The sequence below is a fragment of the Accipiter gentilis genome, chromosome 11, assembly GCF_929443795.1.
Source record: "Accipiter gentilis chromosome 11, bAccGen1.1, whole genome shotgun sequence".
Taxonomy (NCBI): domain Eukaryota; kingdom Metazoa; phylum Chordata; class Aves; order Accipitriformes; family Accipitridae; genus Astur; species Astur gentilis.
The window spans coordinates 22,833,447-22,855,485 of record NC_064890.1 but is presented as its reverse complement, the minus strand read 5'-3'; the positions used below and the strand labels follow the sequence as shown (position 1 = coordinate 22,855,485).

The following is a 22,039-nucleotide window of genomic DNA, read 5'->3' as shown; positions in this document are numbered from 1 at the left end:
GTGGTAACACCTGAGAGCATAGGCTAAACAGAGTTTTTGAAACTTTTTGTTCTTGCGTGACCATCTTGAACGTAACATGGTTCATCTGGAATATAAATCAGGTCCCTGCTACTGAAATGTCCCTTTTTATTTTCAGAGGCATTATAAAAGTCAATGTATAAACTTTACCAGTTGTCTAAGTGATCTGCAGGGAACTGATGGAGTGGCAATATTCAAGAAATGCAAAATACTACAGTGGCCACGTGATTAGCATCCTCATCGTCAGTGCAATACACTGACATTAAAGGCTACGTGAAAATGGACAGAACTTTAGTTTTATACGTGTGTACAATAGACACAAGAACAGGTAGTGGATAATACACAAATGAGAAGCTATTTCAGTCATACAGTGACTATTGTGGTCATATTTTCTTGAAACAAATACGGGAAAAGTTTACGGTCGGTAGCTTGCTAGAAGTCCCATCTGTAATGATCTGGGTTCCCGATACGCCCCTGGTAAGCGCAGGTGTGTATGCATGCTCCTAATGACACCGGCTCCATCACTTTCTACCGTGAACTGGAAAACCAGTAGAAATTCGGGGGAGAAAAAGTCGAAACGACCTATATTCAGTTTATACCGTCGAATGAAGCCGCTGCTTAGGGAAAAGCAGGTTGCTCAAAAGCTCGGTTCATTTGACGCTGCCGAGCCGGTGCTGGTCTCTGCAGGAGAGCCGGTAAACGTTTCCAGGAGCCCGTCCCCGCCTTGCCCCTTGCCCGGCTGCTCCGGGAGGGCTCCGGCGGCGGCTCCCCGGGCCGGGGGGGGTCCGGGGGGCCCGGGGCGGCTGCAGCCCGGCGGCGGGAGACCCGCTTAGGACCTGCGGGAGAAGCGTCGGCGCCCGCCCGCCGTGAGGGGTGCGGTGTGTGTTACCTGCGGAGGGCGAGGCTCGCGCTGCTCCCCAAAATGAAGGCGGCATCGTTTTCGTTCACGTTTTTGCTTTTTTTCCTCATCATATGAGAGGACACCGTACAGGCCAGGGTCGTGCGGGTTTGGGTCTTGGGTTTCTCAGCGCTGAAAACTTGGCAGCACCCGCGGTTGAACTGTCCTTGGCGCGAAAATACAATTCAAGCCGCCGGGCCTGCTTCAGAGAGCTCTGGCAAAGCAAAGGTTTCTCTTCGCACGTACTTTAAGGCCTCCCGTCACACACCAGCGAAGCGCACAGCGGCACCGCTGCCGCCGGCAATCGAACTCAGAAGCTTCAACGCCGCTCACGCCGCCGGGCCGCGCTCAGGACCGGCGGCGGGGCGGGGGCTCCGCTCGACACTCCCACCGCCGCCGCCGGGGAGGAGCGGGCGGCTGAGCTGAGGCGTTGCCGCCTCCGGGGGCCGAAGCCGGGGCGGCGTAGCTGAGGCGCGCCGGCTTCCCGCCTTCGCCGCCTCCGGGGGCCGGGGCCTGCCGGCGGCCCGCTGCGGGGCCCAGGCGGCTCCGTGTCGGAGCGCCTGAGGCTGCCGGGCTTCCCCGGCGGGCGGGAGTCGAGGCGAGGCGAGGTGTGGCGCGGAGCGGAGCGGGCCCGCGGCCCACGTTAACGCGCCCTCCGGCGGCTCCGGGGCTTCGGTGAGGTGGCCTAGCGGCCAGCTGTGCGGCTTAATCTCGTTTTCTTCGGTTTCTTTGTTTCTCTTAAATGCCTCTCGTGGGTTTTTTGAAAGACCGTTAAAGTTTTAAGCACAACAGATCCCTCTAATTGTTCGACCCGTGGTGTATATAATCGTGTTTTTCATACTTTGTGGCTTTGTAACTTCAGCTTTCGCAAGCAGCTGTTTCCTTTCACCTCAGCCGTGACAGGTAAGTGTCTGTGTGTAATGGCGGGCCGAGGAGGCCTGTGCAGGCCTGTGCTCAGGTCCTTGACGGCCTTTGTAAGGCCCCGAGAGTCGGCTGGAGAGGCTTGGAGAGGTGGCGTAACCCCTCCACCTGCACCACAAATACCTGCACTGAGGTTTTGAAAATCCAGATAATCGTGAATCCTACCCGCGTGCATCTGGTTTCAAGGTCTGTGCCATTAGCTTTGGACTCCTTGGCCTTGTCAGGGCTCCTCCTAAATGATTTTATTTGATTTTGTCCTGTAAGTACAAAGTCTAAAGTGCAAAGTTGTCGTGCAAGTAGATAATGCTGTGAACGTACGTTCTCACTGGCTAATACAATATTAAGTTTGTTTTAATATAAGTTTACTTCTTGTCTGAAATATGTGTCTTGGGATTTTTGTTTTATTCTGTCTGTAGCAATGGCTTCGGGAACAGCACTGATTTATGATGAGAAGATGACCACTCATAAACTACTTTGGAGTGAGTAAGTCACTGCCATCCTTTTTATGAATAGCTTCTTTTTAGGATTTCTCTGAGAGAAGTACCAAGTAAATGTGGTTTTTGTAAATGTAATAGGAAATGCCTAGTTAGAGGTACCCTTTTGTTTTCCTAGTGAATAGAAAGTCTGCTTTTGGCAATTTTTTTTTTATTTTATTCCCAGTTTGTATCCAGATGCTGTAATGATAATCTGAAGCTGGATTTGAGAATCTGTAGGCCTCCAGCCTGGTAGGCCTTAATAAGAAGTGTTAGCTTTAAGCATCTGAGCAGCCCCCTAAATAAAGTATTCTGAGCTAATTAAATTGTTCATAAAGATCTTGGAAAAAAACATGTAGATAATACTCATCAGCTGGAACTCGTCAATTAAATTCAGTTAGAAATTGGTATATGCCACTTGCTTAAATTTACATACCAGTACCTTTGCAGCGCTCAGAGTAACAGTCCACTGTTGTCTTCTCTCCAAACCCGCTTCTTCTCTTTTCACCTTCATTGTAATGTACAGCTTTTCATTTCAGCATTCCTGTGTCTGTAGTTAAGTGTTACTACTTTCAGTGGTGAGAGAGGAAACAAAAAATGATGCTGTTTTGTTTCTTTTTTACTTAAGAACCATATATAATCTTCTGCTTAGGTATTTTAGAACCAATTTTTGGTTCAATTCCAAAACAAAGTATTTAAAGATTTTCTTTTCCTTGTACTCTCCTGTGTTCCTCTGAGGGTAATGAATCTTCTTACAATGGGAAGTTAAAAGCTAGGCATTATGAAGTGTATTTGTTAGCTGTGCTGGTATGGTATTATAGTAATATGATTATTGCTTATTTTTAGTCCTGTTTGTGATATTGAAGTGCCAGAAAGACTGTCATCCTCCTATGACCAGCTTAAACGTTACCATCTTGTGGAAAGATGTGTTCATGTGCCTGCCAGAGAAGCAAGCAAGGAGGAGATCCTGTTGGTTCACAGGTCTAAAACTTACTTTCATCACTATTCAGATTAATTCAGTGAAATAACACATCTCATACTTCCAGGTCATATTTTGCTCCATTTGAAAAGGTCTGCTCCAAAACTCAATGACTTCCAGTAATTTCAATGGAAAATGTGTCACACTTAAAGTTAGACAAATAATGTTGAGTATGCTGTAGGTGCTGAAGTATGAATCTGCTAGTCTACTAAATCCCCATTCCCACTCTTTGCACATGCTGATTTATACACAGGATTAAAAGTAAACTTCTAATAAAAATTGGGACAAGACTTTTTAAAAGTGTAGAATAATGGGTATTTCTTTAGAAAGGTAATAATAACCTCCTCTTTCTCCCAAGCATCTTTGAGAGAGGGTGAACCACAAAGAAACACTTTGCATCTAATTCTGGTGGGAGGGGAAGTTAAGGGGGCAGCCTGCCTGTTCTGAAGTTATGGCAGTGAAGTCTGCTCTGGCATTTGTTACCTTGGTGTGATGATTCTGCAACTAACTGCAGATGATTCTGCCTGCTGCTTGTTTGCTGATTTAACCTTGTCAGGGAGCGGCAAGGGCAGCCATCTCTGAAAGGCCAGGGGAGTAGGGAGCAGAGCATGACAAAGCAGCCAGAGGCAGCGGCTTCATGGGCAAGGGCACAACACCACAATACCCAATCGAGGCAAGCAGCACAGGTCCAGTGATGGTAACCAGATTCAGGCATGAGTTTAGATGGCCCGATGAGGCCATACTGACGTGGCAGGTCTGAGGTCAAGCTAGAGAGTCATTCCACAGGTCAGGGTCCAGGTCCAGATGAGTGGCATTCATGGCCAGACACAGACATGGCTATGCAATGCAGCTGCAGCATAGCAGAGGGTGAGAGCCTTGTCTTAAAAGCAAATGCCAAGGGAAGGAGGGGGAGCTTCTGCTGAGACTTCTTGGCAGAGCTATTTGGAGGGAGCCTCCACTGAGGCTCCTTCTCTCTCTCTCTTTCAAGGTGCTGGTTCTGAACCCAGTAGCCAAACCCTGGGAGGGAAAGGATGTACCCAGGGCCCTGACACCTGTGACGAGGACCATAGCTTGATCCCAAGTCATGCTTAAATTTTCAGATTCTAGAACAGTATTTTTCCTACGAGCATGCTTGTTTGTTAGAATGCAGTTGATTTTCATAGTAAATACATTGTTGATTGGTTATGGAAGAGGCCTGATCACTATTTGCTGTGGAGTTGCTCCTGCTAGATGACTGGGGACAAATCACTTCACAAAGTCTTGTCTTGGTTTCCATAGGTAAGCTAGAGATAATAGAGCTCTTTCCTTTCTAAAACACTTTTATATTGAAACAAATTTATAACGCCTATAAAAATGTTTTGTTTGTGTTCACAGTTAGTTATGAGGCTGCTGCTGAAGTTAAACTAGTAATTATACAGTCAGTCAGGTTCATACGGTTTTATTGCTGTTAATGCCTTGATTTTGAAGCCACTGTTTACCTTTACTTCCATTAGGCAGCACTAGGGTGTTTTGTTTTGTTGTGAAATTCCAGTTGCTTTGGCATTGTCCACCTAGAAGAACGCATATATGGTCATTGTATCCTGGATTAGGACACAGATGGGAGAGTAGATGCCATCAGCTTCCATTTCCAGCTCACTACACAAGGGCGGGAGAGCAGTGACGGGGATTTGGGGGAACATTGATGCTAGTGCCTTAGTACTTATTTCAATCTTGAACTAGTGAAAAGAGGGAGTTGGCACACACCCAGTAAGGGATTCGTTCAAATACTTGTTTTCCACAGAACAAGGGAGGACTAGGTGCACATTCTCAGAGTTATAATTCACACTCTGATGACTGTCAGAATCCTAGTTTAGTTCTTGTTGGGATGGTATCTATGTGTAGTATGGATTGCAAAATAGATTGCTTCATGATCAAAAAAGAGCCTTTTTTTGAAAGCAAGACTAACTGCTCTTACAGCTGGAAAAGAGAGAACAATATGTTCTTAAGATATCCAAGAACCCTTGCTTTCAGAGCACTCCTTATTTTTTTCACTATATCCTACAACTAGTGTTCCAGAGTACCTATTGGACTTGTAGAGTCTCACAGAAAGCCCCTTTTAACGTATATTCTGTTACTTTTCATTACATTTTGCATTAAAAAAAAACCCTTTATAGTTGCTTAGTTAGGTGTTGTGTTAATCTCTCTCCTCTGCAGTTCAGAACACTTGGAAGTGGCAAAAAGCACCCAGACAATGAATGAAGAGGAACTGAAAAAAGTCTCTGGAAATTATGATGCTTTTTTCTTCCATCCGGTATGTAAGATAAGCTGCTTCCTCTATTGGGAATTACAAGTATTTGTGCTATTGCATCTGAGTGGCACTTTTCTAAGTAGGGGAAAATTGGCAATACATTTTTTGCTATTTAAGTAGACTTGCATTTATTTATGATATTGTTCTGTTTCAAGTTCAGTGTATTGCTGTAATTTAAGTGGGTTAAGTGTCCTGTCATCTATTCTGTAATTGTATCATGCCAGTATAGCACACTACTCAAATTTGAGCTTTATTTTTGTCACTTAATGTCCCTGTAGACCATTAGTGACCTGCAAATCACGTTTTGATAACAGTTGCTCTTAAATGTTGTGCCAGGTAATGGAGGTGAAGTCTTTTGTGTTTTCTTGCTGTAAGTTTTCATTCCTTATTTTCAAAGATGCCATGTTATTCCGCTAGTCAGTTCAGTATGTTCATCTCACATTTCTTAACTGCTTCAGGCAGAATATCCTTACAAAGGATATGGTGATCACAGGTAAACCTAGTAGAAAGCACATTGGAATCTGTTGTAAAATTCTGCTTTCAACTATCTGCATACAACCTCAGCTGGGTAGATTTATGTCAAGACAATTTGCTGTTGGGGTGCAAAAGCATGTCATGTGTGATTAGTTTAAAACAAGCTGATGAGTGATTGATGACAGCTATGAGTTTCTCTTTTTCAGAACACTTACTGTTGTGCCAGACTAGCAGTAGGAGCGACTTTAGAGCTGGTGGATGCTGTGATGTCAGGAAAAGTGCGCAATGGAATGGCATTAGTAAGGTAAGAAAACATGTGAGAAAGTTTTCACTTCTTACTGAAATTTCTTTTGTTGTAACCATATAAAACTTTGCTTTAGACCTCCAGGTCACCACAGCCAGAGAAATGCAGCTAATGGGTTTTGTTTATTCAACAATGTTGCTATTGCAGCAGAATATGCAAAACTGAAATACGGTCTACAGAGGTAAGTGTGTGGTTGACTCTATAGAAGCTTTTCATACCTAAGTATGGCATTTAGATAACAGTTTGACATTCCACTGTTTTAGATTAATATCTAGAGCTTTCTGGGTGTCTTGTACCTTTTGGGTCAGAAAAACATTATTCATCTGTACATCCTTTAGATCAAGATGCTGTGGTTCTTCCGCTGAATGTTTTCTTTTACTGATCTATGCAGAATCCTAATTGTTGACTGGGATGTGCACCATGGGCAAGGAACTCAATATATATTTGAAGAGGATCCAAGGTTTGAAGGATTTTTTTATTTTATTTATTTATTTTTTTAATGTTAGCTGGTTAAAGATTGCTTGTCGCTGTAGAGAATAAGATTTCTTCCATTTGTAAACCTAGAATCTTACAAAACATTCTCCTTGCTATTTTAGTAACTGTTGTTTTTTACTTGTTATAAAATAGAGGGAAAAATCTTAACAAAAAATAAATATGTAAATCTGTTCTACTTTAAAGAGTAACAAACACAAAATGAGCAGTATGATTACCTTGGTTTGCCAGTAGTAAGATCTCTTTGTGCTAGTATTGAGGTAATACATCTATTCTCTGTACTCACGAATCTCTCTATTAAAGTATTCGAGTAGTAGTTGGATAAAATACATAAGCTTTATATTCTTTTCAGAAAGGCCACAGAAGTAGGTTCTAGAAACAGATCTGCTCTTTTGAAGATGCACTGTCTGTCTTTGATCTGAATAGAGTGCATGCATGCAAGAAATTTTTAGCAGGTTTTTTTTATTTTAATTTTGGTATAGGACCTACTGTACCAAGTTTCACAGTCCAAGTCCATTAAGAGAACTAAGGAGGAAGGACAGTTCTATTTTCTTGCTTTCAGTCAATACAGTCGCTGGGTTCAGAATATAAAGTCAGTTTCAGAATCTTTTCATCAAGTTGTATTTGGTTTTTGTATCTTCCAGTGTTTTGTATTTTTCCTGGCATCGCTATGAACATCAGGAATTCTGGCCATCACTCAAAGAATCAGATTATGATGCTGTGGGTCTGGGAAAAGGAAAGGGTTTTAACATAAATTTGCCTTGGAACAAGGTAAATTTTGCTTACAGCACAACAAAGCAAGTGCAATAGCTTTGTTATCTCATGCTTTGTGTAACACTTTGCAAGGTGCACTGCTTCACTTGCTTCACAGACTTTGTAGCACGGTGTACCTCCTTCCTGTCAATGGAATGTCTGCTGAAAAATATAGCTCAGATTGTGATAATGTTTTAAAAAAAAAAATTAAAAAAAGAGGGATAGAAAAACATACACATATTTGTTTCTTCTTGAATATCTTACCTAGCCATCAAATCAGAAAGCGTTTCAGGAGATGATTACATCAATCCTTGTTCAGCAGAGAACAGAAGCTTATACTTAAGACTAAATATGGTGGATATTTATGCACTTTACTTAAATGAAGTTTGTTTTACTTGACCTCATAAGGTTCCCTTTTCTTTAACATTTGATACTATCTTTCCCTAAAGTCATGAAGAACCTTAGAAAATTTGTTATTCCAACATGAAAATATGACCTATATTTCTCATATTTTGCAGGTTGGGATGGGAAATGCAGATTATCTTGCTGCATTTTTCCATGTGTTGCTTCCAATGGCTTTTGAGGTAACTTTTTACTGCTCTGCTATTTGAACAGCAAAACCAAAGACTACTTCCAAAGTAATTCTTGAGCAGGTGCCATTGAATATTTTGTAGAAATGCAGTAATTGCTGGTAGCACAGTTAACACATTATTTCTGCTGGTATGACTGATGTCCTGATCAACTGAATAGTATATATGGAATGTTAGCTTTTAAATATTCAATATAATGATCTGCAACTTCTCCAGCAAGAATGAAAATAGTATAAAAGGCTAATCTTAGTTTTTATTCAAGGAGAGTCTTCATTTGTGTTCATTTGTGTGAAATAACAGCTGAACATGGTACAGTTGAAATCCAGTAAAAAATTGAAAATAAGGACATAAGAATGTGCTACAACTCTCTCTGTTTTTATAACAGTTTGATCCTGAACTCGTTATTGTCTCCTCTGGATATGATTCTGGAATTGGAGACCCTGAAGTAAGTAACTTGTGGCCTTTGTGTTGTCAGTCATGAAACTGTTCGCAAAATATTCCTACCTCTTAAATGTCCTGTGATTGCTAGGAGAAATTCACTTTGACCAAGCTAAAAATACCTGTTTTGAGTCTTTAAACTGACCCCACTTCATTAAATACTACAATGAGACACATAAAGACAGATTATTCCATAGGCATAATTACTGTGTTGGTTTTTGTACCTTACTTTAAAGCAGTTGGTTCAGTATTTTGTTAGATACAATGAGAGGCAATTGTTCTGGTATTCCAACTCAGACTTGTGTATTTCAGATTGTATGGGGGTTTTTTTACCAATGTTTTTGATTTAGGGTTTCATCTCTTAATTTTTTTTCTTTGATTTAGGGTCAGATGAATGCCACTCCAGAGGTTTTTGCCCACCTTACCCATTTTGTGATGCAGTTAGCTAATGGAAAGCTGTGTGTCATCCTAGAGGTAAAGACTTTTGAAACATACTCCCAGGGGAAGGGTCTTTGTATTAGAGCCTTGGGGCAAGCTAGAAGCTAGGAAGCAAAACTTCTTAACAGAATAATTCTTTTTATCTTTCTTTTGAGGATCAGGAATGCAAAAATGGCTAAGGTTTGACAATGCCCTTATACATTAAAAGAAATGGATGTCTTTAAAAACTGATTTTTTTTTTGTTCAAAAAAACATAGCTGCCACAGATATGTTCAGTTCTTATGAACAGCGACTAGGTCTGCTGCTCTGGATAGTCCCAAACTCATTAAAATTTAGTGGATAAGCTGCATTATCAATGTTTCTACAAGTATGTCTTACTCCAGGAGAGTTTAAAAAACCTTTAAGCTAAATATACTCTTACTTAGTAATGAAGCTCTTCCTAAATTCCCTCTTTTTTTGATTAAAAGCCTCTATGCAAGCTCTTTTTTTAAGACCTCTTTTTAAATTTTTTTTAAACAATTAGAAATGTTTCCTCCTTTTGAAATCTAGATTTCAACTCCCTGTTTCTGCTGCATGTTAGAAAAATAGTGGCTTTTCAGGTAAATAAGTGTGTGGAAATATTACTGCCAACAAGGTCTCCAAGAGTGAACTGTTTATTGATTGATTCACTTGACCTCTGTTTTGCATGACCTTTCTTCCATCATCATTCTCTCCAGCAGGTTATTATAGATACCTCTTTCTGCTAGCTGAAGTGCAAATAAGCATCCCCTCCTAATACAGATGATGTGACTGCTCCACAGGTGGTATGCAGCAAGCAACCTATCATCTGCAATCTAGCAGTCTTGAATCTCCAAATTCTGCCAAACCATTAGGACAACCATATCTTAAAAGTGTCAGCCTGTGAGAAATTTCCCTTTTACAGACATTTTAGAGGACAGTGATAGTATTTGCTTTCTAAGGAATCTTCCACAAGAATTGTTGAAGATAGCATATCGTGGATAGAAATGGAGAAGGTGTATGTTTCCAGGGTTTTCATGGCAAAGTCATGACTGATTTCTGAAATTAACTGAATCATGATTAAGTGAGTTGAATCATTGGATGCCAGTGAAGTTCAGCAAGTAGCCTCTAACTTACTGTTTTCATATTGAAAATCATTGACTTAGATGTACTTGCATGTCAACTTCCGTTTATGTAAATTCAGATATGTTTCAAAACCTTAATTTATTTTCCAAGATGATATTCAGATAGATGTTACAAGTACTTGTTCCTTAGGTGACACAAAATACTTTTTTCTAGGGTGGATACCACTTAAAGTCATTGTCTGAATCAGTCTGCATGACTGTAAAAACTTTGCTTGGAGATCCTGTACCTCAAATAACTGGAGAAATGGCACCTTGCCTAAGGTAACCATATGAAGAATTTTAGAACAACCCATGTATTTATCAAAGAGACTGAAGACATGCATGCTTTGAACGTTTTGCTGAAGCAAGGTTTTAATATGATGCTTTATAATGTATTGTCTTCTGCTTTGGATAACTTGCTTTCCAAAAATGTCATCCAAGGTCCAGTTCTGTACTTTTGTTTCTGAAATTATTTCAAGTTGCGAGAATTTAATGGCTTATAATTTTATGCTATTTATCCTTCGGCCTTGTTATCCTGTGGAGATCCATCTCACTCAAGGCTGAGACAATCCTGCTGTAATCAAGGCAATGCCGCTTAATAACAGCCAGTATTTGGGAAAGTATGTAATTGCAAGGATTAGTTCTTCAGACTCCAGGGCCACTTCAGTTCCTGTAGTAGAACAATAGCTGGACCTAACCTTTCTCTTATCAGTGAGAGCTGATGCTGTGCAGAGCCAGTCTTGATGACTGCTTGTGTTTCTGGAATGCAGAGCATCGAGGCCAGGGGTGTGAAAGCACTCGACTGTGTGGAGCTGTACCAAGATAATTAAACTTCGGGTCTGACTTCTTTTTGGAGACAGTAAGATTGTGTTTGCACAGTGGTGAATCTGACCTAGTAAAGCATTCTAAACCTGGAGCCTGAATCAGTCTTATATCTAAACTGTCTTTCTCTCTACCTGTCTGTACTATCTCCTCCACGTCTCCATATTCTGTCATCAGTCTCCCTCCCACCTCAGTAGCTGTCCTGTGCTCCTCGTGCATTTTGGTGGCAGCACCTACCAGTTGGCTGTGTTAGTTAAAACTTGGATCTCGGATCAGTCAGGGAAGCAGTGTAGATATACACAGGCTGTGAGAAGAGTTGGGTTTGGTAAACTCTGATGGAGCAAAGCTGGTTATTTTGCTCCCAGCACATCCCATAGCCCCTGTATTACCTCTTTGTCTTCTCTACCAACTGTAGTATCTCAGGTTGCTATTATCCTAGGTAATGGAGAGTTGATTATATTTATTCATTATATCAGTCCAGCTCCTGAACACCTTACAAATAATCTCCAAGGACAGAAATTGTCCTGGATTTAACATGACCTGAATTAATGTTTGTATGATAGCTAACATAATAGGACATTTGCCTATAGTGCTGTAAATACCAGTGGTAATAAAAAAGATTTCAACACAAAGAATAGCAGGTAATGTGATTTACGTGGTTCCTGAACAGATAGTCTTGCTTTTGAGTAAATTTAATTACATCTTTACATTGGGTAGATAAAATCTCTGACAGAGCAAAGAGAGATGAGTGAAATCTTGCCTTTCCTGAAGTCAGGGTCAGGGTGCTTCTTCCAACAGCAGGGTTGGGATTTCACTCAATGTGTGTACATACTGCATGTGTTCTTCACTTTTCTTTTTTGTCTCTTGTATCTAATCTTTCCAAGCAATCTCCTCATTGAGCCTTATTCTTTTTATCTTTCTGTTCTGCATTCTTGGAATAGACTAGAGCTTGTTCATTTTCAGTTGGATTTTTTGTTTTTGCTTTTTCATTGAGGTAAGTTATGGTTCCTATATTTTCATTAGTGCTGATACTGTTAATCCTGTTTCTTTTGTAGTGCTGTTGAATCTATTCAAAATGTGAGAGCAGCACATAAAAGCTACTGGAAATGGTTGATGTATGAAGGTAATTACTCTTCTCTTTCTTCAAGCAAATGTGATTGGTAAATGGATTCATACAGAAATTCAAAATTATTAAGATTAATACCAGTGGATTAAAATAACTGAACTACCAATTATTCATCAAATGACTGAGGAAGCACTGTGAGGCTTCATTTAAGGCCATGTCTTCAGCTGGTCTGAAAAGAACTTCTGAAGATGGCAAACATCACACCCAAAAGCAGTGCTTTGATACCTTTGTTTGATGATACAGTTTTCTGTGTCAAAAATATGGGCATAAGATTTATTATCATAAATCCTTTCACTAGATTAAAACAAATGTAGCAGCAGTGAAAACATACATGTCAGGAAACACTGTAGCTAGTGCATGCATACTATGAATACAGAGGTACTCTGTTTTGTAAATAAATGTAACCAAATATTAACAGACTGCTCAGCAAGTAATATATGTCAAACCCCTCTTTTTTTTCCTTTAGACACATCATTTTTACAAAATTTGAGCACCAAATCGCACTTATTAAAGAAGGCTAATCCAAATCCTTCCACAGAACATGAATCTAAGATAACTAACAACGATGAAACTGTCAAAGTAGAAAGGTTTTTGGAACTGCACATGAAAAATATTCTATTTCCAGTGCCTCCCATCAAAACAGCAACAACTGACTCTAGAGGTTCAGTACATTTGCTCCCTGTACCTGTTCATTTTGTAAAGGAAATAGACAAAACTGAAATAAAAGCTCTTGTCAGGTTGGTCCTACCTACTTAATTTTCAACATAATTATGAGGATGAGAGGTCTCTACAGGCTGTCATCTACCTCTGTTTCTGCCATGGTCATCTTCTTGGCCTTAGTCTACTCAATTATAGCTAGAGTTGCTTTCTTTGAAAAATGAAGACATTTGGTGTTGGTTATCACTCGTAGCCTTGAAGTCCTTTAAAGAACTAATTAGAATACTTTTAGAGAAAACTGTTTCAATGGAGATAGAACATTTAGTGCAAATATATTGATTTAGAAAGAGATTTTGCTAGGAAGGTGCCTTAAAGCTGTGTTCACTTTTAGCTGAAAAAAATACCAAACTGGTCTGATTTCAGAAGCTCAACTTTTTGTCTTAGAAAGTCTAATTTTGAACAAAATTCTATTTCCTGAATACTGTCAGACATTTTTGTTTTCTTTCCAGTGCAGAATGGAGGCAGGTTCAGAGAGCTCAGGATTGTCAGGCAACAGTGTTGTCATCTCCCTTCTAGAGCTAGGTTTTTGAGAATGAATGTGTAGCGCCTATACAAAATGTACCCTGTCAATACTAACTGCAAAGTACCCTATCAGTGTCCTCTTTGAAAGCATTATTGCCTCTAACCTAGTTTTTCTTCATATAATTTATTTTACAGTGGCTTTTATGCAGACATTGTGAAAGAGGACAAAAATTTGCTCTCTCTTGGAAGTATCTTGGCCACCCTAGATAAAATTCTTAAGAAGGAGGTAATAATAAACTGCTTTGATCTTGGGGGCTGGGGAGAGAGTTGGATTCCTCTAATTTCTGCTTTTACTGTATTGTCATCCAGATATTAGTTACTATGTAGTTCACGACCCTGCTAATCTCAGCTAGGATGTGCTTAGCTACAAGAATGAGTATGCAAGATGAGACAACTACTACTTAGGGATAGTTGTTAACCCCAAGACATCTTTCTAATGCTCTTTGGGCAAGATATTGTCCTGCTTTTCTGCAGTCACAGCATGACTCAGTAATAACCTTCCCATCACTCACACACATACAGGTGAGCCAGGCCTTCACTCTTCCAGTTGAGGGGAGCAGAAGTTAGTTTATCAAGCACCAGTGAGCAGCAACAAGAAATCTGAGCAAGAAATGTCAAAAATTTTCCTGACTCAGTGCACAGTGTTTTTCCTTCTATGTTTAGGAAAGAGTTTACATTGCCCTTCAGTACAAGATGCCACACTATGTGCAGCTGCACCCACTTGCCATTATTTGTACAACAATGTACTCGAGTAAATTTTGATTTACACACACACATGCACATTGCTTTAGTAGAGCTATTGAAAACACCACTGTATGCTGTGATGCTGAACAGAGTAATTCCAATTCAGCATTTTGATTCTTGCAGCATCAGAAATGAAGAGAAGTCAGGCTTAGAGTGCGCACATTTGTATTTTTGCTTCTTCAAGTTTTTATACATAGAGAAAAACTGCAAACAAATTAAGAAAAAAAGATTATTACATCGTAATAAATAAGTCTCTCCCTTGGAATGAAAAGCTCTCTTTATAGTACCAGGCCAGCGAGGAATATTAACTGCCAGAATGACCTCTTTCTTGTAAGCCATCTTCTTGCTTTCGGAAGTCATGTATGTAGATGTCAGTGACAGTTTTCTAACATGATAGACTGCATATACCTCTAGGACAGCCTATAAATAGATTAAAAAAAAATGGTAACTGGCAAAAAGAAAGAGAGTTCCAAAGTTTTCATGAGTTGCAGATGCTAAGCTGAGCTTTTTGTGTTGACAAAGAGGAGGAGTGAGGAGGGCGAGCATGCATTAGCTTTTTGCATAGCTTTCCTGTAGAGTTCAAAGCACTATACAACACAAATTAATACTGAAAGGTAGACTGAGTAATACTGTCATTGTATTTTCCAGAAAGGAATAGCTTGCCTAGGTTAAAGGAAGAGTCAGAATTAGAATTCAGGGACAACCTCCTTTTAATAGGGTGTATTTTTCTGATGCAGTTTGCCTACTGGCACACTGAGTGTATCCAGTCTGCAGACTATGGAGAGAACCAGTAAAGATGACCTTCCCCTGCAAAAGCTATTTTTTACAGTTACCTTTCAGCGTAGCACCATACTTTTGAAGTAATAGAACAATCCTTGGCATAATAATCAAATATGGCCTTTCTGTAGAAAATTAATTAATAACATTTTCTTAATGATACTATGATAGATAATTAAGATCCCTTTCATACAGCTGTAGCTTTGTTTGAATGATAAAGATAAACAAGTAAAAATACAGTTGTTACAAATAAGAAATGACATCTTGTGCAGCATTAATTATTTCTGAATGAATAATATATTTTATAGGTATGCAATGGAATTGCAGAATCACCCACATGTTCTGTTTCTGTTGCTGTTGCACTAAGACATTCTGTTCGTTTTGGATTTCAAAGGTAAATCTGTATCTTTTGCATTTGGGGCCCTTTGACGAAATGTAAAAGTAAGATAAAAGTGTGTGAAATATGGCAAATTGCCTTTGAAACCTTAATTTTAAAACAGATAACATCTCCATATGCATAGCATTTTCAGTATGTTGTACCAACATCATTGTGTATACTAGCAAAAACCTTTTGCCTTACACAGCCACTTGCTCGCTACCCCTGTGGTGGGATGGGGGAGAGAATCAGAAAGGTAAAAGTGAGAAAACTTGTGGGTTGAGATAAAGGCAGTTTAATAGGTAAAGCAAAAAGCCACGCCCACAAGCAAAGCAAAACAAGGAATTCATTCCCCACTTCCCATGGGCAGGCAGGTGTTCAGCCATCTCCAGGACAGCAGGGCTCCATCACACCTAACGGTGACTTGGGAAGACAAACGCCATCACTCCCAACGTCTCCCCTTCCTTCTTCCCCCAGCTTTACATGCTGAGCATGACGTCCTATGGTCTGGGATATCCCTTGGGTCAGTTGGGGTCAGCTGTCCCGGCTGTGTCCCCTCCCAACTCCTTGTGCCCCCTCAGCCTCCTGCTGGTAGGGTGGGGTGAGAAGCAGAAAAGGCCTTGGTTCTGGGTAAGCACTGCTCAGCAGTAATGAAAACATCCCTGAATTATCAACACTGTTTCCAGCATAAATCCAAAACATAGCCCCATACTAGCTGCTATGAAGAAAATTAACTCTATCCCAGCCAAAACCAGTACACTTACCAAAGGCAAAACATTTGCAAGGATGACTGCTGTGCTAGCCTACATTTTCTTTGTCAGATTTTGATTGGTTTTGGCTTGAGGACATTTTCTTGGTTTTGTTTTTTCTCCCCAGTATTTGGTGGGAGAAAAGGTGTTCCCTTGAGCTGTCATAAATGTGTTTTCTTTATACTTCTAATGGACCAGATTCAGAAACAATATGCATTTTTTTTATGCATCTAATCTACATGTAAACTCTTTAAACAAGTTGCAATAATTGAAAAAAATTACTTGTAAATGTATGGGTATTTTTCTTTGTTTTCTGCAGAGTGCTTTGTATATTTGTTGGAGACATGGAAATAATACCGAACACAGAAGATGGGTGAGGTTTCTCTTCAGGGAGTCAAATCCCAAAGGCTTTATAAATGTTCATAAGTGTCCATATATATGATAAAATCTGCAGTAAGGAATCAGTCATGAGCTGATGTTCATTAAGCTTAGCTTGAGGCAAAATACAAAACAGCCCCAAATATATCTCTAAAGACAAATTGCTATCTCTGAGTGCCACTTTATGCGTTTAGTAGTAGGTTTAAAGTATAATCCTTCTATATTAATTGAAATTTAGATTATTATTGAAAATAGAATATAGAAAATATAAAGTAATAAAGGCGGCAGTTATTAGCTATATAGGGTGTACTCCCCTATAACCGCAGGGGGCACATGCTGCTGATGCTGAGTTCTTCTTGAAAGTCATCTTTGCTTATTTATTTATAACTTTTTTTGCCACTTACCCTTTTTCTTAAAAGTAATCTGCCCATAGTCTTTAATACTCTTTTTAAAAATACCTTAAAAAGGGTTTCAGTTGTAATTATTGTTTACATTACAGCATGTAGTAATGCAGATAGTTATTTACTCCTGTGTTATGAATTAGTATTTAAAGAATGATGAAAGAAAAGATCTTTTTATCTCATTGGAAGTTGTGCTTTTTATTTACAGAAAAATACTTATGATACATATTTGTGAGAAAGAACAGTCTGGAAAGACCAGATCCAAACGCTATATTTCTCTAAACTGGAAAGAGGTAAGATTTGCTTTCTGGAAAAAACATAAGAGGACAACTCCTTTAACAGAAATAATAGAATATATTTACAAATTCATAAAATTATACTGAGAATTACATCCCTCACTGCAATTTGGACCTTTGAAAATACTTCCTTTTCTTGCCCTTGCCAGGGTACTACTCCTTCACAGATCTTTAGAGTGTATTAGGATGCATAGGTCTGAGGAAACCTTTAGTAGCTACTATAGTTCATCTTCAAGAAGGCAGAGTTACAGTGCAAAGACACTGAAGAAAAGATGAGTAATCTGCATGTTTAATAGGAAAATTGCTGTGAAAAATAGATCAATATCCTGTTTCCTAGGTCAATCAAAAACTTTCTGAGATTCACATTACTCTTTTGTTTTATATCTGGGAATTTGGGGCTTTACATTTGTGCTAAACAGTTTCTCATTGTTGTTAAAGGATGCTGAAGGAAATGACTTCTTTCCTGCTGTACTTGGATTCATTCTTCCTGTAGCATACAGTTATCAACCTAACTTGACTGTAATAGCCGTTGGACCAAATAGGAGCCTTGGAATAAGTGGGATTTCTCTGCTATTTTCTTTACTACAAGGATTAGCCGAGTCTCGAATTCTTGCAGTGATCGAGGTAAGAAGTGTGGTGCTAAGCAGTGGTACTTCAAAAGTACCTAGGACAGAACTCAAATTAAGCAGTAGTATGCTTGGTATGAACTGCTTCAAGCTGCCCAGTAGAAAATATTGGCTGTATCTATACTGTCTTTGGTACCCCTGAGTTCATGACGCAAATTGCCCAAGCTTCTCTCTGGCCTGAGAAAAAGACCAGACACAGATGCATACTGAGCTGTAGGCAGCCTGCATGACTGAGCAGCTGAGGCATGAACGCGAGCCCATGGTGATGTCTGTAGACAGTAGATGTTCTGACAGTTTGCCACGGTTTGGGTGTTAACTTTCCTTTCCACCTGGAATTCACAGCTCAGAGTTGTCTCCTGAAGAGAGACACTTCTTGTCTGTTGATTATATGGCCTCTTGCCATCAAACATGATTGAAATCAGCCCATTGTCCTGTTTATCACAAAACACTAAATTTCCTATCCTTCTCTCCCCCATGGTGCGTAGTTTATTACATGACTTCCATCGCACATATCCTTTATGTGAACTTTATTGCCATAATACATAACTGAGGACCAATCTACCCAAGCTCTGTGTTTCTGATAGAGAGCATGGGAAAGAAAATAAAGAGTATACGGGTATTTCCCTAGCCTAGTGTTTACATATACTACCACGTTAAGGATTTCTGTATCCAGACCAGAGTGTGGTAAAGTGCCGGCGAGTGTATTCTCCATTAATTTGTCTTAATCTCTTAAAGAGCTCAATTTACATTCTTGGTTTTTGCACATCCTGTGGCTGTGAGTAACACAATTTCTCTGTGTGTTCTGTGAAACAGTAACTTTTGATTGTTTTTATGCCTTCTAGTTCTCCTTTAATGAGAAACAATGAGTAATTGTTCACATAAGCTTATTCTAATCTGTTCCCCAGCAAGTATCCAATTAAAGATATACTATTCATTAAGCTGCCCATTAAGTGGATTTTGACATATTTTATCCTGTAGTCCTCTCAAATGTTATTTGTTTTAATTTACAGTGCTGATACATAAATCGTCTAAGCTAAAATAATTTGTACATTGATATGCAGTATACATGAATAGTGTATTTGCACATTACTAATTAGGAGTATGAAAGGGAAAGAATTATTGATATTCTGAAGGGTAAACTCGGAGATAAAAAGGAAGTTAGGCATACATCTTAAAAAAATTACTGATACTTTTATATTGGTATTCTGCAGGTAGCTCCATAACAGGATTATGTAATGTGCGGGGATTTTATAATGCATGTGCTTTGCGTTTTAGAATAATTGAAAGAATACTTCTATCTCTTAAAAATAAAATAGAGTTACAGTCTTCCAAATAAATGTTAATAGTTTTCATATACTATCAACACTTCAGACTATAATTTCTGCAAACAAATTATATTGATTTAGACTGTCAGGAGTCCAAAAAAGTCACTTCTTGATGAAGCAAAAGATACCACGGTTTTCTACCAATAGAAAGTAAATGATGCATGAAGTAAACAAGCTCCATGCTCCCCTTCCCTCCTAACATTTTCTACCTTTAACCCAGCACTATTTCTTTTCAATCACAAAAGGAAAACTGATATTCTTTCTCTAGTTGAAAGAAACAAGTTTTACAGGAGATAAAAATTAACTTACCTTTTTTCAGAAAAAACTTCTCCATTTTGACACACTTTTATTTGAAAATGGAAAGTTGCTCATTCTTGCTACTAATACTAGCAACTTAATTACAAAAGCTTGTTTTAAAATATTTCATGTATTACTGAAACAATGTTTGATTCCCAGGAGTATATTTTTCTTCTTCAATAGGACACAGAGATAAATGTAATGCAAAGTGTAGCCAAAGCATTAGTGGGTGCTTCTGCACCTCAGTTTGGAGTTTATGTACCTGCTACCCAAGAAAAAGTAAATAAAATAAAAATATTAAGAGACCAGTTTCAGCAGGAATGGAAAATGCTTCAGTGTTCAGGTAAGTTGTCTATTTTTATCGTTAGTTCTTATTAATGTATGCAGGTTTCTGAAAAGATGAAAAAATACAACTGGATCCTGCAAGTCAGTGGGATATTAAAGTCAGTGGGAGCACATTGATCTAATGTGAAAAGGATGAAAATCTGAATGCTATTAATTCTGCCACTTGCGCCAGAAAGCACCGAATTTCACAGCATAATGACTGTACCCTTGGGAACTTTGAATACTGTTACTCCAGAATTTTGAAATGAAACTACCAAAATATGTGCTTAAAGAATGGTTAATACGATGCTCACTGGCTCTGATTGCTAACGTGTTTTCTGAATATAGTGTCAAATCAGGTGACTTTTTTATACATTCAACTTGTCAAAAAATAACTTCGCTTAACTCAATGGTGATTAGTCACGCTTAAAGTACATTCACAAGTAGCTGAGGATCGGGTACTGCATTTGTATAGGAATCAGATTAGGCAGGTATGTATTTTTTCAAGCATACTTGTCTAGAAACATTTCTCTACTGAATAACTTTAGTTTTTCAACAGAAAAAGCAATGATAAAGGTGGGCATCTTTCTCTGAAAGAGAATGCCCTGTTGTCTTTCAGAAGAAATGCCAAAGAGCAGTGGTCTGGTTCCAATTAAAATGTTCTTATGGGGACAGGAATTGTATGAGCTTGATTAATAACTGTTTTTCTAATTGCTGTTCTTTTCAGTGAAGGATGGGATTTCAAGAAATTGACTTCAGAATTATTTTGCACAGCAGAAGAAAAAGAGAATGTGTTGCTGTTCATGTTGCCTTTTAAATCATCAGGAAAAGAGATGGTCAATCTCTAGAGTAAGAGCCATTCACAACTCTCTCCTGTCTTTTAAAATACTTAAAAGCTGTTATTTTCAGATGGAGAATTGTGCTTACAAATTCTGTATTGGCACTAATTATTCAAGACTGACCCTTGAAAACAACTCCTGTACTTCATTACTGCAAATTGGGGCTGATGTCATTTGTGACATTGTAAAGGCAGGCTTGCATATGCAGTAGCTTGACTGTGTGAATGTTAAGGAATTCCAGAAGACAGGCATCTGAAATAAGTAATCATACTAGCCAAACCATTTTATTATTATGCAACATAATACCAAAGTGCTTGTACTGCTGCTACCACCACCATTTCATTGGGAGTTTAAACTTAATCTGGAGGACCTGCTGTTAATGAAATTTCATTTCATAATCTGATTTAAAGGACTCACCTAACATGGTCTATTCTTTTAATTTTTCTAATGAGTAATTTTCAATTGCGAGAAGAAAAGCAGCTGAACAGCTATAGTGTATGCATTTCCTACATCACACCTGTGATGATTGTTTAATTTTTCTCTCATACCTGCATAGTTCAGAAAAAGAAAAACATTTTGCGTATATAAAATTACAAATACATAATTGAACAGCGTAGTGTAAAGAGGACTCCACTCTGCCCTCTTTTCAAACACAAATTGTCTTACAAATAAAACCCCCAAACCCCCAAAGATTTGGTAGTGGCCTAAGGCTGACATCATGTGAATTCTCAAAATTAAATAAACATCCTAAGGCAATAGCCATAGTACGCCTAGTTTTTCAGCATTCCAGATACAATTTAGCGCTCATTTTCAAAAGCACTTTTCTGTGACTGTGACTTCAATAATGTGACCTTTTGATTTCAAACGCTTCAAATCATGTCTGTACTGGTATTGCTAGTGGGATCAACTTTGCATAATTTGAATAACTAAAGCTGTCTTTGCAGTTCTCTTTTTATAACTGTTCCTACCGCTTCCCTTCTCGTTCAGACTGGTTTTCGGTTATTGCTGGATAGGAAATGGTACCCAATCCTTGAACATTTTGAAATGAAAATCTGTTTCAAAAGAAACTAAAAGCCACGTTAGACATTCTTCACAAACAAAAGTTGACGAATACAAAGATGTTCTGCTTCAGTTCAGAATTTCTTTGAACTTAACTTCAGACTCCAAAAAGTATTTATTTTAGATTGGAAACTGGGCAACAGCCAAACTTTAGCTTCAAAACTTTTCAGAACAGATTTGTTGGTTTATTCTTCTCTCTCCCAATCTCCTCCCTGGAGAAAAAAAAAAAAAAAAAAGTTGTGGGTTTTTTTCTAACAATTAAGCATTTTCAAGGAAAAAGCATTTTCTCAGCAATATCTCTGCTCCTTCCCTTTTACCTGCCTTCGTTCAACAGTGTTTCTCCAGCCAGCGTTTGAACGATACCGATGTTCTATTTTGATATGCATTTTTCTAAGATCTTGATCGAATTTATCAAAACGTGAACCGAGAGGAAGAAACCCGCGTAGTCTTGGTAGAATTCGCGTGCAAACAGCGT

The 22,039-nt window shown here is 38.9% G+C and overlaps 1 protein-coding gene across 3 annotated transcripts; it reads left to right on the top strand.

The window, feature by feature from the left end:
* Positions 1–1,534: 1,534 nt before the first annotated feature.
* Positions 1,535–21,477, top strand: HDAC10 (histone deacetylase 10). Of its 3 annotated transcripts, none has more exons than XM_049814242.1 (21): positions 1,535–1,819; positions 2,254–2,320; positions 3,157–3,291; positions 5,483–5,579; positions 6,257–6,354; positions 6,431–6,535; positions 6,746–6,814; positions 7,491–7,617; positions 8,118–8,183; positions 8,575–8,634; positions 9,012–9,101; positions 10,362–10,468; positions 12,064–12,131; positions 12,601–12,871; positions 13,509–13,599; positions 15,203–15,288; positions 16,339–16,392; positions 17,007–17,091; positions 17,533–17,718; positions 19,526–19,685; positions 20,394–21,477. In XM_049814242.1, the coding sequence occupies exons 2-21, from the start codon at positions 2,256–2,258 to the stop codon at positions 20,417–20,419; spliced, it is 2,046 nt and encodes a 681-aa protein (XP_049670199.1). In that variant the 5' UTR covers positions 1,535–1,819; positions 2,254–2,255; the 3' UTR covers positions 20,420–21,477. The 3 variants fall into 3 exon arrangements, with proteins under 3 accessions (XP_049670199.1, XP_049670200.1, XP_049670201.1); XM_049814243.1 differs by having other exon boundaries at positions 1,547–1,591; XM_049814244.1 differs by lacking the exon at positions 1,535–1,819 and having other exon boundaries at positions 2,252–2,316.
* The last annotated feature ends 562 nt before the right edge of the window (positions 21,478–22,039 follow it).

Bases quoted from the DNA above. Each gene is read 5' to 3' on its own strand.
- HDAC10 (XM_049814242.1), top strand. From the start codon at position 2,256: ATGGCTTCGGGAACAGCACTGATTTATGATGAGAAGATGACCACTCAT. The intron at 2,321-3,156 runs GTAAGTCACTGC...GCTTATTTTTAG, and splicing joins CATAAACTACTTTGGAGTGA to TCCTGTTTGTGATATTGAAG. The intron at 19,686-20,393 runs GTAAGTTGTCTA...TGTTCTTTTCAG, and splicing joins GAAAATGCTTCAGTGTTCAG to TGAAGGATGGGATTTCAAGA.